Source organism: Haliotis cracherodii, unplaced genomic scaffold (assembly GCF_022045235.1).
Source record: "Haliotis cracherodii isolate W230 unplaced genomic scaffold, xgHalCrac1.p SCAF_11, whole genome shotgun sequence".
NCBI lineage: Eukaryota > Metazoa > Mollusca > Gastropoda > Lepetellida > Haliotidae > Haliotis > Haliotis cracherodii.
Genome location: NW_027266266.1, coordinates 14,300,218 through 14,317,475, shown reverse-complemented (window position 1 = coordinate 14,317,475; position 17,258 = coordinate 14,300,218). Strand labels below are relative to the sequence as shown.

Here is a 17,258-nt window from a genome sequence, read left to right as displayed (position 1 = left end):
TTCTGTCAATTTCGTCATTTGTTTACATTTGTTTGGGAAGGGAGGTTACTCTAAACATTTGATATTTATTACAGCGTTCAATGTAATAGTGAAAAAGTAGTCAAAGCGCCTGTAAAATATCATTTTAAACAAGAAGCCATCAACATCAAAAGACTTCAGCCCTCAATCAACCGTGACCAAGGCTATTACATACCCCTGGCGTACCATCAACTCATCAAAGACCCCAATCAGCCATAATCCCGTTGTTTACATTACTGGCTTCATCCTTTGTTCATGGCACTGACTTCACCCATGGTCATCATCACTGCCCTTGTGTGTACACAACAGGCTTCTCTACTCCAGTATACAATATCTACCCTACTGTATAAACATTGCCTCCTACTTGTATATATACTTGCTTACTGCACTCTGTAAATCAAATTACGAAGAAATAAAAATAGACACGCCAAACCTAGAAGCCAACGGCATTAAAATCACATTAAATAACCGAAACATAAACATCATAAATATTTACCACTGGGCGGAACAAAAAGTCCAACCTGAGGATCTAAACAAACTACTCCGAATAAGCGATAAATCTACTATATTCCTAGGAGACTTTAACGCTCACCATCCTACGTGGAGCATAGATGATAAAATAGATAATCATGGCAAATTAATCTCCGAATGGATAGAAACAAACGACCTAGTACTCCTTAATAGCAACCAACCCACGAGGTACGATAAGATAAACCAAAAAATGTCGGCTATCGACCTAACCATATGCACCGCAGATCTAGCCCAAAGTACTCAATGGGAAGTGCACGACGTCCCGCTAGGTAGTGACCACTTCCCCATAAACATAACCATAGGAAATACAAACGTACCAATCCAAACAGAAAACCAAGAACCAAAATTCCATTACAATAAAGCTAACTGGGACCAATTCCAAGATATCTGCAACGAAGCTAACTTAAACGAAATAGAAAATAATGATCCAGAAACCTATTGTAAAAACCTAACAGACTATATAATAAACGCAGCCAAAACCTCCATCCCCTTCAAAACATCTAAGACAGGCAAACCGACGGTACCATGGTGGAATGAGGAAATAGAACAGACTAGACGAAAACGTAAATCAGCCTTCAATAAAGCAAAACGCGACTACAAATATTTAAACATAGCCCACGAACTAAACCACCAGGTTCAAAAACTAGTCCAAATAGCCAAAAGTAGAGACTGGAAAAACTTCTGCGAAGGTATAAATAACCGTACAGATGCCAGAATGGTCTGGCGCAAAATCCACGCCATCAGAGGCTTAAAACGACATAAAAAAAACCCCTAACACTGACAACTCAACCAACCCCGCCCAAAAAGCAAATAATCTCGCCAACCACTTTTCGGCCGTTAGCAGTAACACCAACTTCAGTAAAAAATTCCAAGATAAACTTAAAACAGAAAACAAACCCACAAAAGAACCAAACAATAACAATCTAGAAATAAATCAACCCTACACAATGGAGGAGCTCCTCTACGTAATCCAAAACAGGAAAAAGGGCACAGCCCCAGGATTAGACCTAACTTCTTACCAAATAATTAAAAAACTCCCCCTAAAACTACTCCAGGCACTACTCAAACTATACAATCTCATCTACCTAAACGGACAGGTTCCTACTCCCTGGAAACAGGCCCCAGTCATACCAATCCCTAAACCTAATAAACCAGCTAATCAAGCTAACTCATATAGACCAATATCCCTAACTTCAAACTTATGTAAAGTAATGGAATCAATGGCTAAAAATAGATTACAACATTACTTAACCCAAAATAACAACATAAACCCAGATCAAAGCGGTTTCACTCCTGGCCGCTCAACCCTAGATAACCTCGCCCGACTAGAACAAGATATTAAGACAGGACAACTAAATAAACAATATACCACAGGCATCTTCTTAGACTTCTCTAAAGCTTTCGACATGGTATGGCACGATGGGCTAATACAAAAACTTAAAAAAATAGGACTCAAAGGTCAGATAATAAACTACATCCAGGACTTCCTAAACAATCGTAAAATAACCGTGGGTATAGACCAAACTCTATCGGACCAATGTCCCCTAGAAAATGGTACTCCACAGGGCAGTATCCTCAGCCCCACCCTCTTCAATATAATGATAAACGATCTATTCGAGGGCCTATCCCCTAAAGTAAACACATCAAAATTCGCGGATGATGGAGCCATCTGGATCCGCACTAAAAGCATGAACATGGTCCAAAATTTACTCCAAAAATCTCTTAATAAAATACAACAATGGGCTGACAAATGGGGCTTCTCCCTTAACTCAGAAAAAACAACAAGAATAGTATTCAAACATAAAAACATGAAACCCGCCTCCCCAATCCTCCAGCTAAACAATCAAACAATCAAATTTCAAAAACAAACCAAATTCTTAGGACTTATTTTCGATGAACATCTCACCTGGGATACTCACATCCAAAACCTAACAACTAAATGCAGTAAAGACCTAAACACCCTAAGATGCCTAACTGGCTCTAACTGGGGAGCATCCAAAGATACCCTCCTCTCTCTCTACATATCACTAATTAGATCAAAACTAGACTACGGCTGCGCCATATACAACACCCTAAACAACTCTCTATCTAAAAAACTTGACTCAATACAATATCAGGCTCTCAAACTCATTACACGCACCCAACATGGCACCTCCTACACCTCACTTCAGGCCTTAACAGGAGAAATGCCACTAAGTCTACGCAGGGAACAGCTAAGCTTAAATTTCTGGGCCGCGTCCCAATCAAACCCTCTCATCCAAAACTTAATAAACCAAAACATCAGCCCTAAAAACCAAGCTCTAGCTCGTAAACACCCCTTACTTACCCCAATATCCCAAAGAATAACAAACTACCTAAATGAACACCAAATTAAAAATCTTAAACAAAACTGCAAACAATCAAATATCTTCACCCCTAAACTTAAAATACCCAAAATAGACACAACACTAGCTAGCCAAATAAATAAACAAACCGCCCCAAACATAGCTAAAACTACCACACTAGCATACATACACGAAAATTGGCCAAATTGGTGTCACATTTACACGGACGGATCCTCAAATCCGACCTCCAAACACACAGGTTTCGGAGTCCATACCACACAACCAACTAAAGCCACACAATCCTTCCGACTCCCAAACAACCAATCAATATTCACGGCAGAGCTAATGGGCATGGCCTCAGCACTCCATAATCAAGAATCCAAAAAACACAAAAAAATCCTAATACTTACCGACTCCCTAAGTGGACTGCAAGCCCTCCAAAACAAAAATACCAAAAACCGACCTAAATTAATAAATCAAATACTTAAAAGCTCCAACGACCTAACTAAGGCAGGCAAACAAATAACCTTCTTGTGGATCCCCGCCCACGTAGGAATATACGGTAATGAAAACGCCGATAAAGCAGCTAAACTATCCCTCAAAATCCCAGAAATAAGCTTAAACTTACCCATCTCAAAATCAGAAATTAAAAGTGTAAACAAGCAAAAAATCACAAAAAAAATGGCATAACCTATATCTAAACTCAAATAGCCAACTCAAAAAAGTGCTCAGCAAACCACTAACCAAACCAAAAATTCTCCATCCATCCAAAAAAATCGACAGAGTAATCACTAAACTCCAAACGGGACACACCAACCTAAATAACCACCTAAAAAAATTTTAAAAACACACTACAGGTAACTGCCCACACTGCAAACAACCAGAAACCCCAGAACACGCACTCATCCACTGCACACACTACCTAACACATCGAACCGCATTACAAACCACCCTCAATCTAAACAAGGCTCTAACTCTAGAAGAAATACTAAACCCACAAAATAAACTAGAAAACTTCAAGGCCTTAGGCGTATTCTTAATAAAAACGGAACTAATAAAACGCATCTAAAAACACAATAACCTACCAAATCAAAATCACATAAACAAACAAACATCCACCATACCCAGCTCCCTTAGTTCTCCTCCCCAATCCCATCGGCATCTATTCCAAATCTCAAAATTCCCAAATTCTATATAAGCAACCCCTAAAACCCCCCTCTTGGGTTGCACAGACCACCTTCGCCCCTTTCGGAAACACATTAAATGGCCTGGCCGGGCCCGTGTGCGAAATACGCATCAGTCGGAAAGCGCACGTTAAATCTCCAAAGTAAGTAAGTAAGTAAGTACTCTGTAAATCACTTGCTTGATAACGGTGTAATTAGAACCTACACCGAAACGTCGCTCTTGTAATAAAGAAGTTGTTCATCCATAAATTCTTATCCTTACTTAACCTTCGACGGATTGATTTTATAAAGACTGAGTTCCGAACCTAGGTGATCTGCAAGTCGTTTATTTTTAAATCATCCATACTGTGAGATTACGTTGGTTTCCTGATTTCAAGTTTAGATAGGCCAGTTGGCCTATTGTTGTAACGACGTCACACACAATCCTTTAATTATTTACGACAATGCTTTCATTCGACGTCACGTTTCTGTGACCTCTGTGAAAACAAACAGAACCACTCACTCTCCTACCCAGAGTTCCATGCGGCCGGCAGCCAGCCAGCACAGTACCTCTGCCACAGGCCAGCGCTTTGTGACGATTCGTCACATCTTTCACAGTCCATTCAAGATATTGAATATGCTTTTCATCCGTTTCATGTATGAGAAGTCAACACATTTTCATAAACAAACGTCAAAGAGTGGTTACGGTTCATTTAGAAAGTATCCTAATACGTGAAAATCTATTTGTTTTTGCGTAGTTATTCTTTGTTTACATTGGTTGTAAGGCTCCACGTGCTGCCATCGAAGCCCAGCGGAGAGCTGGCGATACGGTCTTTTTGATGCATAAATATATATTGTCATGCAACTCGATGCGCAGTTGTAGTAGCATATCTATATAATTATGCAAAACAATATGTTAAGCGACCCCAAATACTTGCATTAGTCCGTTCTTCATTGATTTCTGAAAAAGCGCGTTTGTATACAAACAAGAGAAAAGTCCGGTCACGTGATATGCAAATTAGCATGTGGCAGTGGTGTTATGCTGAGTCACCACTGCGCCGGAGTTCGAGAACCACTGGACCAAACCAGCCAATCAACATGAAGCAAACATTATAACGCTCAGTGAGAATATTACTGGAAAATAATTTCGCCGATGGGTAATATGACCAGTAGTCGCCATTTTCAAAGAAGATGGAATAAATAGGAGGTAACCCATTAGTTTTCATAGAGTATCATAATGACGAAGATGTATTTGATCAGAGACCATAAAATAAATTTTATTTTATGGTCTCTGATTCGACCTTGTCTCGAAAACATTAACGAGGAACACATTTTCAAAAGATGGCAAGCCTCGGAATTTTTCCACTTTTATCAACTCGTGTTGATATATTTGATATCAATAGACACTCGGGTGAGATTCTCTCTATGTCATGACATATCACCTATGGTTCTATGAACAAAAATCAAACCTATATATGATTTTGTAATGTAAATATTTTCAATAAACGACTGTATTACTGGGTCTTCGATCTTTAGTGTACTATATGGAAAGATTGTCATTCTTCTGCAACCAATATGTCTTCAGCAAACCAAGCTTGCCGTAAGTTTTCAAAAGATCGCTTATTTACCTTCTGGACGCTCACACTGTGTGCCGAGAACAAATTTAACATGTTCTCCGTGGCTTTTACCTGATCCTTGATCAATATTTGGGCTTGCAAGTTCAACACCAGCGATATTTATTTAATATAATGTATCTATTCATCACACCTCAAGGGAATTCCGGATTAGAATCGACCCCAGTAACATATATAGAGTAAACTACGGTTATAGCGAACACGCTTATAACGAACTGACGGATATAACGAACTTACTTTTGTGTCCCTAAAATTTGCTGTAGTTATGCTGTATATATGCTTATAACGAACAACGGTTATAACGAACTACAATTAGTGGTCCCTTTGGGTTCGTTATAACCGTAGTGTACTGTGTGTCGTTAGAGGCGACACATTGGAACGGGAAGACATGCTACACGGTTGATGGCGTGCCAACGTACCCGATGGCGTGGGACGTTGTTTGGGCTATCAATCACTGGTTTGTCTGGTCCAGACTCCATTATTTACTTGAATGTTTCTCATAGCAGCGTTAAACAGCAAACACACTAAACAGGAAACAATTTCACCATTGTGTTTTTTCCTGCTTTTAATGATTAATTATTAATGACTCTGTTATCCTAGGTATATGTTGTTACCGAATGTAAGTATTATGAAAGCTATACCCTTAACATCTGAGTACATATAGGCAATGTTTTGATAACTGTAATATGCTACTCAAAAAAGTTAAAGAACTCCCGAGTTTTTCGTATAACTATGGCTAATCTGTTATATCATGACATATCACCTATAGTTCTATGAACAAAAATCAAACCTATATATGACTTTGTAATGTAAATATTTTCAATAAATGACTGTATTACTGGGTTTTCGATCTCTTGTGGACTATATGGAAAGATTGTCATTCTCCTGCAACCAATATGTCTTCAACAAACCAAGCTTGCCGTAAGCTGTTTGGTTTGTTGTTTAACGCCGCACTCAGCAATATCCCAGCTATATGACGGCGGTCTGTAAATAATTGAGTCTGGACCAGACAATCCAGTGATTAATATCATGTCATCGATCAAGGCAATTGGGATACGATGACATGCATCAACCAAGTCAGCGAGCCTGACCACCCGATCCCGTTAGTCGCATTTTACGACAAGCATAGTCGCCTTTTACGGCAAGCATGGGTTGCTGAAGACCTTTTCTACCCCGGACCTTCACGGGTCAGCTTGCCGTAAGAAGCGTAAGAGGTTACTATGTTTGTCGTAAGAGGCGACTATGTTTGTCGTAAGAGGCGACTATGCTTGTCGTAAGATGCGATTGTGTTGTTCGTAACTAACGGGATCAGGTGATCAGGCTCGCTGACTCAGATCAATGTCATCGTATCCCGATTGCGTAGATCGATGCTCATGATGTCAATCACTGGATTGTCTGGTTCAGGCTATTTACAGACCACCGTCATTTAGCTGGAATATTGCCTTGTGCTGTGATAAACAACAAACAAACAAAATCCTGCAACCAATGATGGCACATATGGAGGATATTTTGTATTTTTTTACAAATAATGTCTCACCTCATATCGCATCGAGTGAACTAAAAGTTCATATTTTGAGTGTCACAAATGTTCTCTATCTTGTTGTTTTAGTAATCGTAATCACACTTTGTAAACCAGCGATCAGACTGCAAGTTGTTCCGGCATAACTGTAAATTTCACTCAAGTAAAATAGAATGTTATTACACTCGATTGAGATATAAGTTATGTATTTTCAGATAAACACATTATGTCATCACTAACACACGATACATGTGCACACACCATGGTATTTTACTACAAAGTGCTCTGTAAAGCCCATGTCTGGGCCACCAGTGGCTATTAGGAGTTATGTCTCTTCTGTGTCCCTCCTATTGACCAATAAGATTTCACCTCTCATATCGATTGCATTTGCTTCAAACAAGATGGCGGCACCCAGTCAAGACAATCTGATCGATAATCAAGATGTATATTGTGACTAAACGGGTCTTACCCGCGAAGTTCCTCAAATCACTTCAGCAACTTCATTATAAACATGAAACGATTTGCCAAATATCTGTCAACGCCCAGTTGGTGGTAAATATGCTTTGCACACCCTGCAGTCGACCAAAATCTGCACTTTGAATTCAATGTCGTTTGTGAACCGGATGTTTAGTTCGCAACGCGATCTTGATTGGCCTATGCATCGACTCGTTTGTCCAGCCAAAATGTAACTCCGGAATTCCAGGCTAGTTCGGCGAGGGTGGAAACAAGACTTTTATAGTCCGTTAACGCCCTTAGCTCGGGAAGATGACTGCCGCTTTGCAGTGCAGTCATTAGACAACATTTATGGTAATTTCAAAATGTAAAGTTATTTGCTGAATGTTTGGTTAGATTTAAGTTGCGATATTGCAAAATTGGAAAATTAGAATTATGGCATTGGTCATCGTCAATACTTAATGGGGTTGAATACACTACTTTCGTCACTGACCCGTGAATACATGCGGCCGCTTTGCAGTCAGTCGTTAGTTATAAACAAAAAATCACCTTTCTTCGGGCGAGAGGGAAAGCAGCTAGTGCGCAAATTACAGCACACAAACGGCAACATTTATCGTGATGTGCTACATCCTTGAGACAATCTGCACTTCACCTTCCTTTAATATCAGCAGTAGAGTTCGCAAAAAATCCTTGAAAGACGTATGGTTCATTTGTGGCATTGCCTAAAAGTCGGGCCGGGCCATGCCAAGACGAGCCAAAGTGTTACTGGCTAATTACTTCATTATCGGCGATCATGCCTACATATAATTGATGCAACATACACACATGACATTAATGAACAATCACCAAACAAAAAAGTGCACCATAAATAAGTAATTCGGAGTAAATCGCTTGAAAACCAGAAAGTGGAGCTGTGTGTAAGCGTCTCTGATCTTGGTAACATGTAAAAGGGCAATCGTTAAGCGAAATACGATTTGAAACGTATCAAACACATTTCTATCTGTCGGCATAGCGTTTATATTTATAGGAACGTACTAAATCTGAGTAAATACCACTTTATAAGGTCACTGATCGTCGTATTTAAAGCAGACACGTTGGTTAAAGTAGACCTCTTCTCCCTATACACACAAGTGTTCGGTCCGACTTGGCCCGGGCTGTCAAAATCAACTTTAAACTCACATATGTATCATCAAATGGATTCACATCTGTAAACTAGTATCATATCTACCAAAATACCACTTTATAGTGTCTCAGATCGCTGTACTTAAAGAAAACAAGGTGCTCAAAGTGAAGCCCTTTTCCCTCTACATTCTCAACATAGTCTCTATCAGAAGTGTTTGGCTTGTGTTGGGTCCGACTTGGCCCGGGCGGTCAAAATCTACCTTACTCCTTTAAACACACAGGTGTATCTTCAAATGTGGTTACATCTATAGACTAGTGTTATATCTACCTATATACCACTTTATAATGTCACAGTATATGGCATTTAAAGAAAACTGGGCCGTCAAAGTCAAGCTCCTTTACTGTATTTTCTCAAGAAAATCTATGTCAGAAGTGTTCGGTCCGACTTGGCCCGGGCTGTCAAAATCAACTTAAACCTCACAGATGTATCATCAAATGGATTCACATCTATAGATTAGTATTATATCCACATAAATACCACTTTATAGTGTCTCAGATCGCTGTACTTAAAGAAAACAAGGTGCTCAAAGTGAAGCCCTTTTCCCTCTACATTCTCAACATAGTCTCTATCAGAAGTGTTTGGCTTGCGTTGGGTCCGACTTGGCCTGGGCTGTCAAAATCAACTGATGTATCATCAACTGTATTTACATGTGTACAAAGTGAAGCACTTTTTCGCATACTCTCAATATCCACTCTCAAAGTAGTGGTTGTTTCGCCTGAGCCAAAATTTACCATAACCTCATAGATATGAACGTTGTATTTGTCATTTTAACTGTAACATTTTGATCGAAATCCTATTCTTTTGTAAAAGAATAATAATAACTTACACGTTTAGAGGCCTCCCAATCCTAAATCCTTGGTAGAAAAGGTTATATCCCATTAGTTAGACGTCCCATTAGTTAGACGTCCCAATTGTTAGACATTTTTATTTGGGCAAAGATAGAATATACCTACAGGTGTAATGGATCGGCCCTAATTAGATTAAAGTACTGGGTAGGGATAGGGGACTCACAGTTTAGGGAGTATATATGTTATAATTTCGTTTAATTAACCTAAATTACCTTACTCTCAGCACAGGTTCAATCGGCATGAGATTTCCTATGTAAACTATGGAGTAGCTTAATTGTCTTACTGTATGATCAGTTGAAGGAGTTTAGTTTAGATTATCTACTCATCAAACAAATAAAAATGATCTTCGGGTACGTATCATTATCAGTATCGATATGGCTGGTTTAAGGAAAGTAGAGTACCTCACCTCTCGGCGTGGAAGTGAGCAGTTGATATTAGATGGATATATTTACAACAGAAACCGCGAGAGGCATTTGAGATGTGTCGTCAAGACGTGCAATGGGAAATGTACGACTGTCGGTGACTTTCTTTGCAATCAGTCGGAACATAACCATCCGCCTGAAGATAAAACCAGAGTGAACTTTGTCAGCAATCTTCGTAAAAGAGCGCGAGAAGAAACCACACAGATGCAGGCATTGTACGAGGAGCAAGTCACTCAAGCAGATGAAGCCAACATCCCAGCGATGCCATCATTTCAGAGCGTGAAAAGTGCACTTTACAGGTAAATATCATCCCGTATTTTTGACTTGGTTAGAATTTACTCTCTTTTTTTAGGTCCCACATATCTTGTTTCGCCCTTAAACATTTCAAGTTAATGAAATCATTATCAATATTTCATGTAACATATGTGTAACTGTTCCTTTGCTCTTGTTCAGGCGTTACATTCCAGCGTTTCCCAGGTCGCGGTCAGCAGTACAGCCTGTAGACATTGAAGAAAAATGGTCAGAGACAACAGATGGACGTCCCTTTCTACTGTTCAGCGACGGCGACGATGACAAGATCCTGGCGTTCTCCACTGCAGAACAGATACAAGCACCCCAGGAAGCTGACACCCTTTACGTGGATGGTACCTTCACAGCATGTCCAGGTTTATGGGATCAAGTATACATCATTCATGCCAGAGTTGGTCCCAACACCTTCCCTCTAGTGTTCGCCCTTTTGCCAGATCACTAAGCAACAACCTATGGCCGGCTTTTTAGACAACTGAAGACAGAAGTTCAAGAGCGACTCAACAGACCTCTGTCACCTAGCAAACTTGCTTCGTCTGGGATAAATAAACTGTAAAAGTTATTAAATGTAAAGTGTACATTACCAAGAACTGTCACAAAGTGTTGTTACAAACTGTATCAAATTTATCAAATGTAAAGTGTCATTAAATGTTAAGTATAATATTAAAGTATCTATTTAAAGCTGCTTTGCTTTGTTTCTCAGATCTTATCTGGACTATTCCATTTCAAAGTCTGAGGTAACAAGCATAAGGATTAGTGTGCACTCAACCGTTTAAAGTGTTGTTATAAGCTGTCTAACTATTGGGACGTCTAACTAATGGGAGGACACCGTAGAAAACGAATGACAAGGTAGACACAATTGTATGGATAACATAACTAAGACAAAATTGTTATGGACGAGCAACTTCTTTATTACAATTGTAATAAAGAAGTTGCTCATCCATAACATTTTTGTCTTAGTTACCATTCCAACTTCTAAATGCCACTCAAAGAAGTTGTATGGATAACGTTATCCATAAAATTGTGTCTACCTTGTCATCCGTCAACTTCTCAGTAATGCCTCTCAAACAAAGAGAAAACGAATGCATTGATGTACAAATGTTCCAACTGTTAGATGAATAGTAGACGTCACACATCGTTTGATCATTGTAGTGGTCAGTTTACTGACCAGGTGTATTGACATTTGTCATCAGCAAGTTGTCAGTGACTGACCAGACCACACCACGTGTGTTTGTGTCTATGTGGCTGATGTAGTTTTTGTATATATTTTTAAAATTTCATTTTAGGTTTTTACGTATATTTATCATATATAACTAGTTGTCCGTTTCAGTCAGCTATAACAAAGTGTATCTGACCTGTCTTACCTACTAACTGCCCCATGGCCAGAAGCTTCATTTGCTGATTGGCCAAGTTAACACCTATTGTTAAACTGCATGCTTTGATTACACTGCATACTCTCTCAGCACATAAACTGACAGAACTGCTCAGACCAGCAAAGTGTAAAGAGACAATATTAAATCAGGTGAGTTAAATGGTTATAATCTCTATCCTATGTTGTATTTAAATAATACAGTATATTTAAAGTGTTATATGAAGTAAACTAAATGTATGTAATCTAACATAAATGTTGATTATGTCTAAATATTTAAATCTGCACAAGATAAGCTAAACACCCATACTTTATCAATGAAACGTGTGTATTACTTTGTTCAATATATTTAATGTTAAATAGTGTTTTAGTCTATGTATTGTTTATTCAGATAATCTATGGTGTTGCCATACGTGTGGCAGTTGGATCCACACCCTTGTATCACTCACAGGGTATGCATTGTGTTATTTATATTTGTCTAAGACTTACAATGTAATCTAATTGTGATGACCACATTTAATGTAAGATCATATCATTAATTTCTGTCTTAAAGTATTGTATATGTTGATGCAGAATGTGTAAGCGTTATGTATATATATTGTGTATATATTATAGTCAAAAGAAAGTCAAGGAGTTATCTCCCTTGAATGTCGGTATTGTTGATCATGTATATTACTGTATATGTTCTAGTATAATCGTTTAAGGTTAAGTCTATCTTATGTTTAATGGATGACATATATGTAAATATTTACTTGTAATAAGCCTATGCTATGTATCTAGCATTAATGATAATGTTTTACTTAGTATTTATTGTGTAATTATGTGTTTCAGGGTGTATGATATATAGATCCTTATCACACTCAACGCATCGCAATAAAGACCTCAACCCCGTAGTATGTGTTTGTTCGCTCTAAAAAGACATACACTAAACTGCTACATCTACGTAAACATACTAATTGTGTTTTAAGATTACAGACCCCCCTCGAATGAAATTAGTCCTTTTTAATTGAAAGAAACGCGGGAAAGGATTATTCCAAATAATTAGATACTGACAGGTTGCGTAGACGGGGACGAAACCAGTTGTTGGCTTCTAATTGTGTCACTTTTAGTACGATGTATTTACTACATGCCATTCCACTTCCCGAAATACGCATCAGTCGGAAAGCGCACGCTAAATCCCCAAAGTAAGTAAGTAAGTACTTCCCGTTATTAGTATTACTATATTCATAATCCCAAAATAAGTGAGTAAATGCTTTTGACTTCCCCATTCACGAGATTAATATACGAGCTTGTATACCTTGTTTGATCTCATTGTAGTGTAGTTTTGCAGCTATGTTGCTGCATAAAGTGTTACTTAAACTGTTTATTCCAACAACAGATAAAGTGTGTTGAAGTTTTGGCATGTTTATATGGTGTCATAAGCTATGATTTTTGGTCAGAAGTGTACAAAACTCTATTTCAAGATTCACATATATGTTCCTTTTTTATGTTCATTCAGAAAACGCAGCATTCATATTCATATTTATTGTAATGTGAATATTAAACATATGTTTTTAACTTTCTCAATTATGTTTTGCCATTTTACGCAATATTTGTTCCAACATCAGGTGTAGACACTTGTCTGTCAGAAACACAACCTTGCGGTTTCTTTGCCGAACGCAAATTATAATCTCAGAAGATAACTAAACTGTAATTACGAATATACCGATGCTGGTTGAGAATGCATTTGAAAACTAATTCACATGTACTCATAGAACAAACGCATAATATTTCCAATTGAGAATTATTCATAACGTACTACTGGTTAACACATGTGAACACATCTCAATGTTGAACATTAGATCAATCGTGAACTGTTACTCAAATAGTATTTATTATCCATTAGCACGGGTTGCGAGCGGTACCTTTGATCTTACCCGTGCTGTATCATGGTAGTAAGAGCACGGTTTGTTAAAGATCATTACCATTGGCTGATGCCAAGATCAGCAAGCCCCGCCTACTAGCTTGAGAAATTTCAAACTTACAATGTTTCTTTAGTGTTGTACACAGTGTTGAAGAGTAATAAGGTAAATAAACAACAAAAAACAATAGAAATGTTTATAACTTAATTATGAGATTACAATGTAACTGTCAAACATAGAAACAACTGGATACAGAACACATTTTGCTAAATTCGGAAAATTAATAGTTGACATTTCTAATGTGCCTTTGAAAATTCCAAAGTTTACACTTGATTTAACAATTAGATTAAAAGTTAAACGTTAACGTAAAAAGTTAACGTCATATTAAACGTCACTAAATTTTACTCAAACTCGCTCAATTTTGGAATGACCGTCGCAACCCGTGCTTCAAGTGGCATTTGATTGACAGACAAAAGGATCACCTCGGGGCTCCGCCCCTCGGTCCTTTTGTCTGTCAGTCAAATGCCAAGCCAAACCGTGCTCTTACTGCCCAAACAACTCGTCTTGGTGTGTTGTAACTATAACAAACTGCCTCCCACAGGAGATATCGCTTGGATGAAATCAAGCGATATCTACACTGTAGATATCGCTGCAATGAAATTACATCACAATGCTTTGCAGACCATGGTGACGTCACTGGTCACCATGACGTCACAATCAAGTGACATCACTAATGGCTCTGCTACTGAAGCTGTTTGCAGTACTTTTTACACTGAAGACACTGCTAATTACTGTCTACAAACCGAAAAAGTTGAAAGAATGATGTTGGATGATAAATAAAATCTCACCCTCGTGTCTTTTGATATCCAATATATCAACAATCGTTGATAAAAGTGGCAAAAATCCCCCGCAAGCCTCGGAATTTTTCCACTTTTATCAACTCGTGCTGATATATTTGATATCAAAAGACACGAGGGTGAGATTCTCTATATGTACTTACATCTGAGGTACCACTTAGGTACCAGCTTTTCGTACCTTAACATATGCACATCTTTTTTGCACGAACAACACCTTCCTGCACCAAAACATGAGTGTTTCACAGTTCAAGCATCGTCTCACAATATGCTAATTTCATTGTTCGATTACACTGAATTATACTGAAGAAACGTTTTTGCTTAACTTGTGTCTTGTGTCTCATCGATCCTTCTGATAGCGTCCGTATATGCACGTTAAGTGTGGAATTAATCTAAATTACCTCAGCTTGCTTAATTGCCCAATGTGTAATTGCAATCAAGTAGGTGTTGCGTAATCAGTTAACCATTTGCCTTAATTAGCTGTCCTGAGCTTTTAGCTGTAGTTAATAGCATACCGTTTCATTGATAACTTATGCATTTGGTGAGGCTAATTAACAAAACCCATTTATTTTCTTTTGAACTTCCGTTAACATGTTTGACCTAAAATGCTTCCAGTATACTTTTGTAAGATATGATAGTGTCGAGTCCCCCACGAAAAAGGAAATAAAGTTATAACATATCGCCATATTTTTATGAAAAATACTATTCCATAAAACATACTATCACTGGCCACTGACAAAGATTAGCAGTATTGGAATAAGAAACATAATTAAATCCAGTATGACGTGATGTGTAAGCATACTGAAAACTAAGAGAGCCCAACTTACTTCAGTTTCTGTACTGTACTTGGGCTTACCTCCTTTTGCATCCTGCGTATCATTCTACCTGTCGGATCGACTTGACCCGGTTGGTTAATAATCTTAAACATCACGTCTGTTGTTGTTGTTGTTGCATTAAGTGTTTAAGAGGTCGCCTTCTGCCTAGGCAATTTCGGCTGACCTGTCCCTCTTTGGGACCCTGTGTGTGAGAAGGGTACACATATCTATTGTGAGTTCGGTATTCACATAATTTCTGTTTTTGCATTGATATGATTTCTATTTTCTTATATTGATATGATTTCATTTTTATCCTTGGCTGCTCTGATTATATACGTTCGAGCAGCTTTCCATCTCTCAGAAATAGAGTTAGTTTGGCCTTCGCTATTGCATCTCTTGGCTTTAGGAGATCTATGACAGATAGCGGATCTAACTGCAATTCTTGTTTTAACCTAGCCCAGGCTGGGGCATGGTCTTGACATTCTAGTAACACGTGGTCAATGGTTTCAGCCTGATTGATGAACAAACCTTGTCATAGTGCTTTTTGTGACCAAGTCTGAGGCGTGAGATAGCAATTTCAATTTTCCTTTCATTTGAGTATGATTTTGGCTTTTGTTGGACCTTGGGTTGAATTTTGTATAGCCATCTGCCGATCTTACTTGCGTCCCATTGGGCTTGCCATCTTTCTGCTATGGAGGCTTTGATTTTTCTTTTTATCTCTAGTTTTTCTAAAGGGAATAGGCTGTATATCCGCTTTGTCTAGAGCTAGCTTCGCCAGTGAGTCTGCTTTTTCATTTCCATGAATATCTATGTGAGAGGGGATTCAACACAGCTCCACCTGTTGCCCTTGGTCCGATAGTTTTGTAAATTCGTATAGACTATTGTTGACTGTGTTTGGCCTGGAGTTTGAGTTTTTGCCACGGATGGCCTGAAGTGCACTTAGCGAGTCTGATAGGACGACTGCCTTTGCTTCCGGTTGTTCCGGTATAAGTTTGAGTGCATGATGAATTGCCTCCAATTCAGCCGTGAATACTGACTGACCATCAGGCAAGCGAACTGAATGTGCTTGGGGTTTGGAGCTGTGGATATGGATCCCGTAACCAGCACTGTTGTTGATAGGATTCTTGGATCCATCAGTGTATATATGGGCCCAGCTGTCCCAGGTAGTTCGAATTTTAGTGATAGCTACTGATCGTAGTAGGGTTGGGTTTTCTCTTTTAGTGACTTCTGATGTTAAAGCAGTGTCAATTTTGGGAGTTTGTAAATTCCAGGGAGGGTGTTACCCTTTGTAGTGAATTTCTGGAGGCTGAATGTCATCGCAATTGTGACTTCGAATGAGTTCACGTACTAATATCCCAGATGGCTTTAGTGAGGGATTTCTTCGAGCTAGGGCTTCATCTCGAGTGTTTTTGTCTTGTCATATCTTTTTAACCAAAGGGTTTGATGTTCGTCCCCAGAACGATGATATTGCCTGCTCTCTTCATAGTTTCAATGGGAGTTCTCCCGTTTCTACTTGTAGTGCTTCTAGTGAGGTGCCTGTTGCTGCGCCTGTGGCCAGCATTAGGGCTTTGTATTGTATTCTGTCAGGGCGCCTCAAGACAGTATTTGATGCTGAAGGAAAAGCCTCACAACCATAGTCAATTTTAGATCTGATAAGAGATTTGTAGAGGTCCACCTGAGTGTCCCTTGATGTGCCCCAAGATGTGACCTGAAATTGCCCGTAATACGTTCAGGTCTTTTTGGCATCTGTTTTCCACATATTCTTTATGTTTGCGCCAAGTGAGGTGTTGATCAAGGATCACCCCAAGAAATATTGCAGATTTTTCGAATTTGATAGGTTTGCCTTTTATGGAGACACAGGGTATCATAGCATCTTTCCTCTTTCTTTTGAATAGAACTCCAACAGTTTTTTTCACTT

At 38.7% G+C, this 17,258-nt stretch overlaps 1 protein-coding gene across 1 annotated transcript; it reads left to right on the top strand.

The window, feature by feature from the left end:
- Positions 1–10,047: 10,047 nt before the first annotated feature.
- On the top strand, positions 10,048–10,846 carry LOC139455421 (uncharacterized). The gene is made up of 2 exons (XM_071236976.1): positions 10,048–10,394; positions 10,549–10,846. The coding sequence occupies exons 1-2, from the start codon at positions 10,048–10,050 to the stop codon at positions 10,844–10,846; spliced, it is 645 nt and encodes a 214-aa protein (XP_071093077.1).
- Positions 10,847–17,258: the final 6,412 nt, after the last annotated feature.

Bases quoted from the DNA above. Each gene is read 5' to 3' on its own strand.
- LOC139455421 (XM_071236976.1), top strand. From the start codon at position 10,048: ATGGCTGGTTTAAGGAAAGTAGAGTACCTCACCTCTCGGCGTGGAAGT. The intron at 10,395-10,548 runs GTAAATATCATC...GCTCTTGTTCAG, and splicing joins GTGAAAAGTGCACTTTACAG to GCGTTACATTCCAGCGTTTC.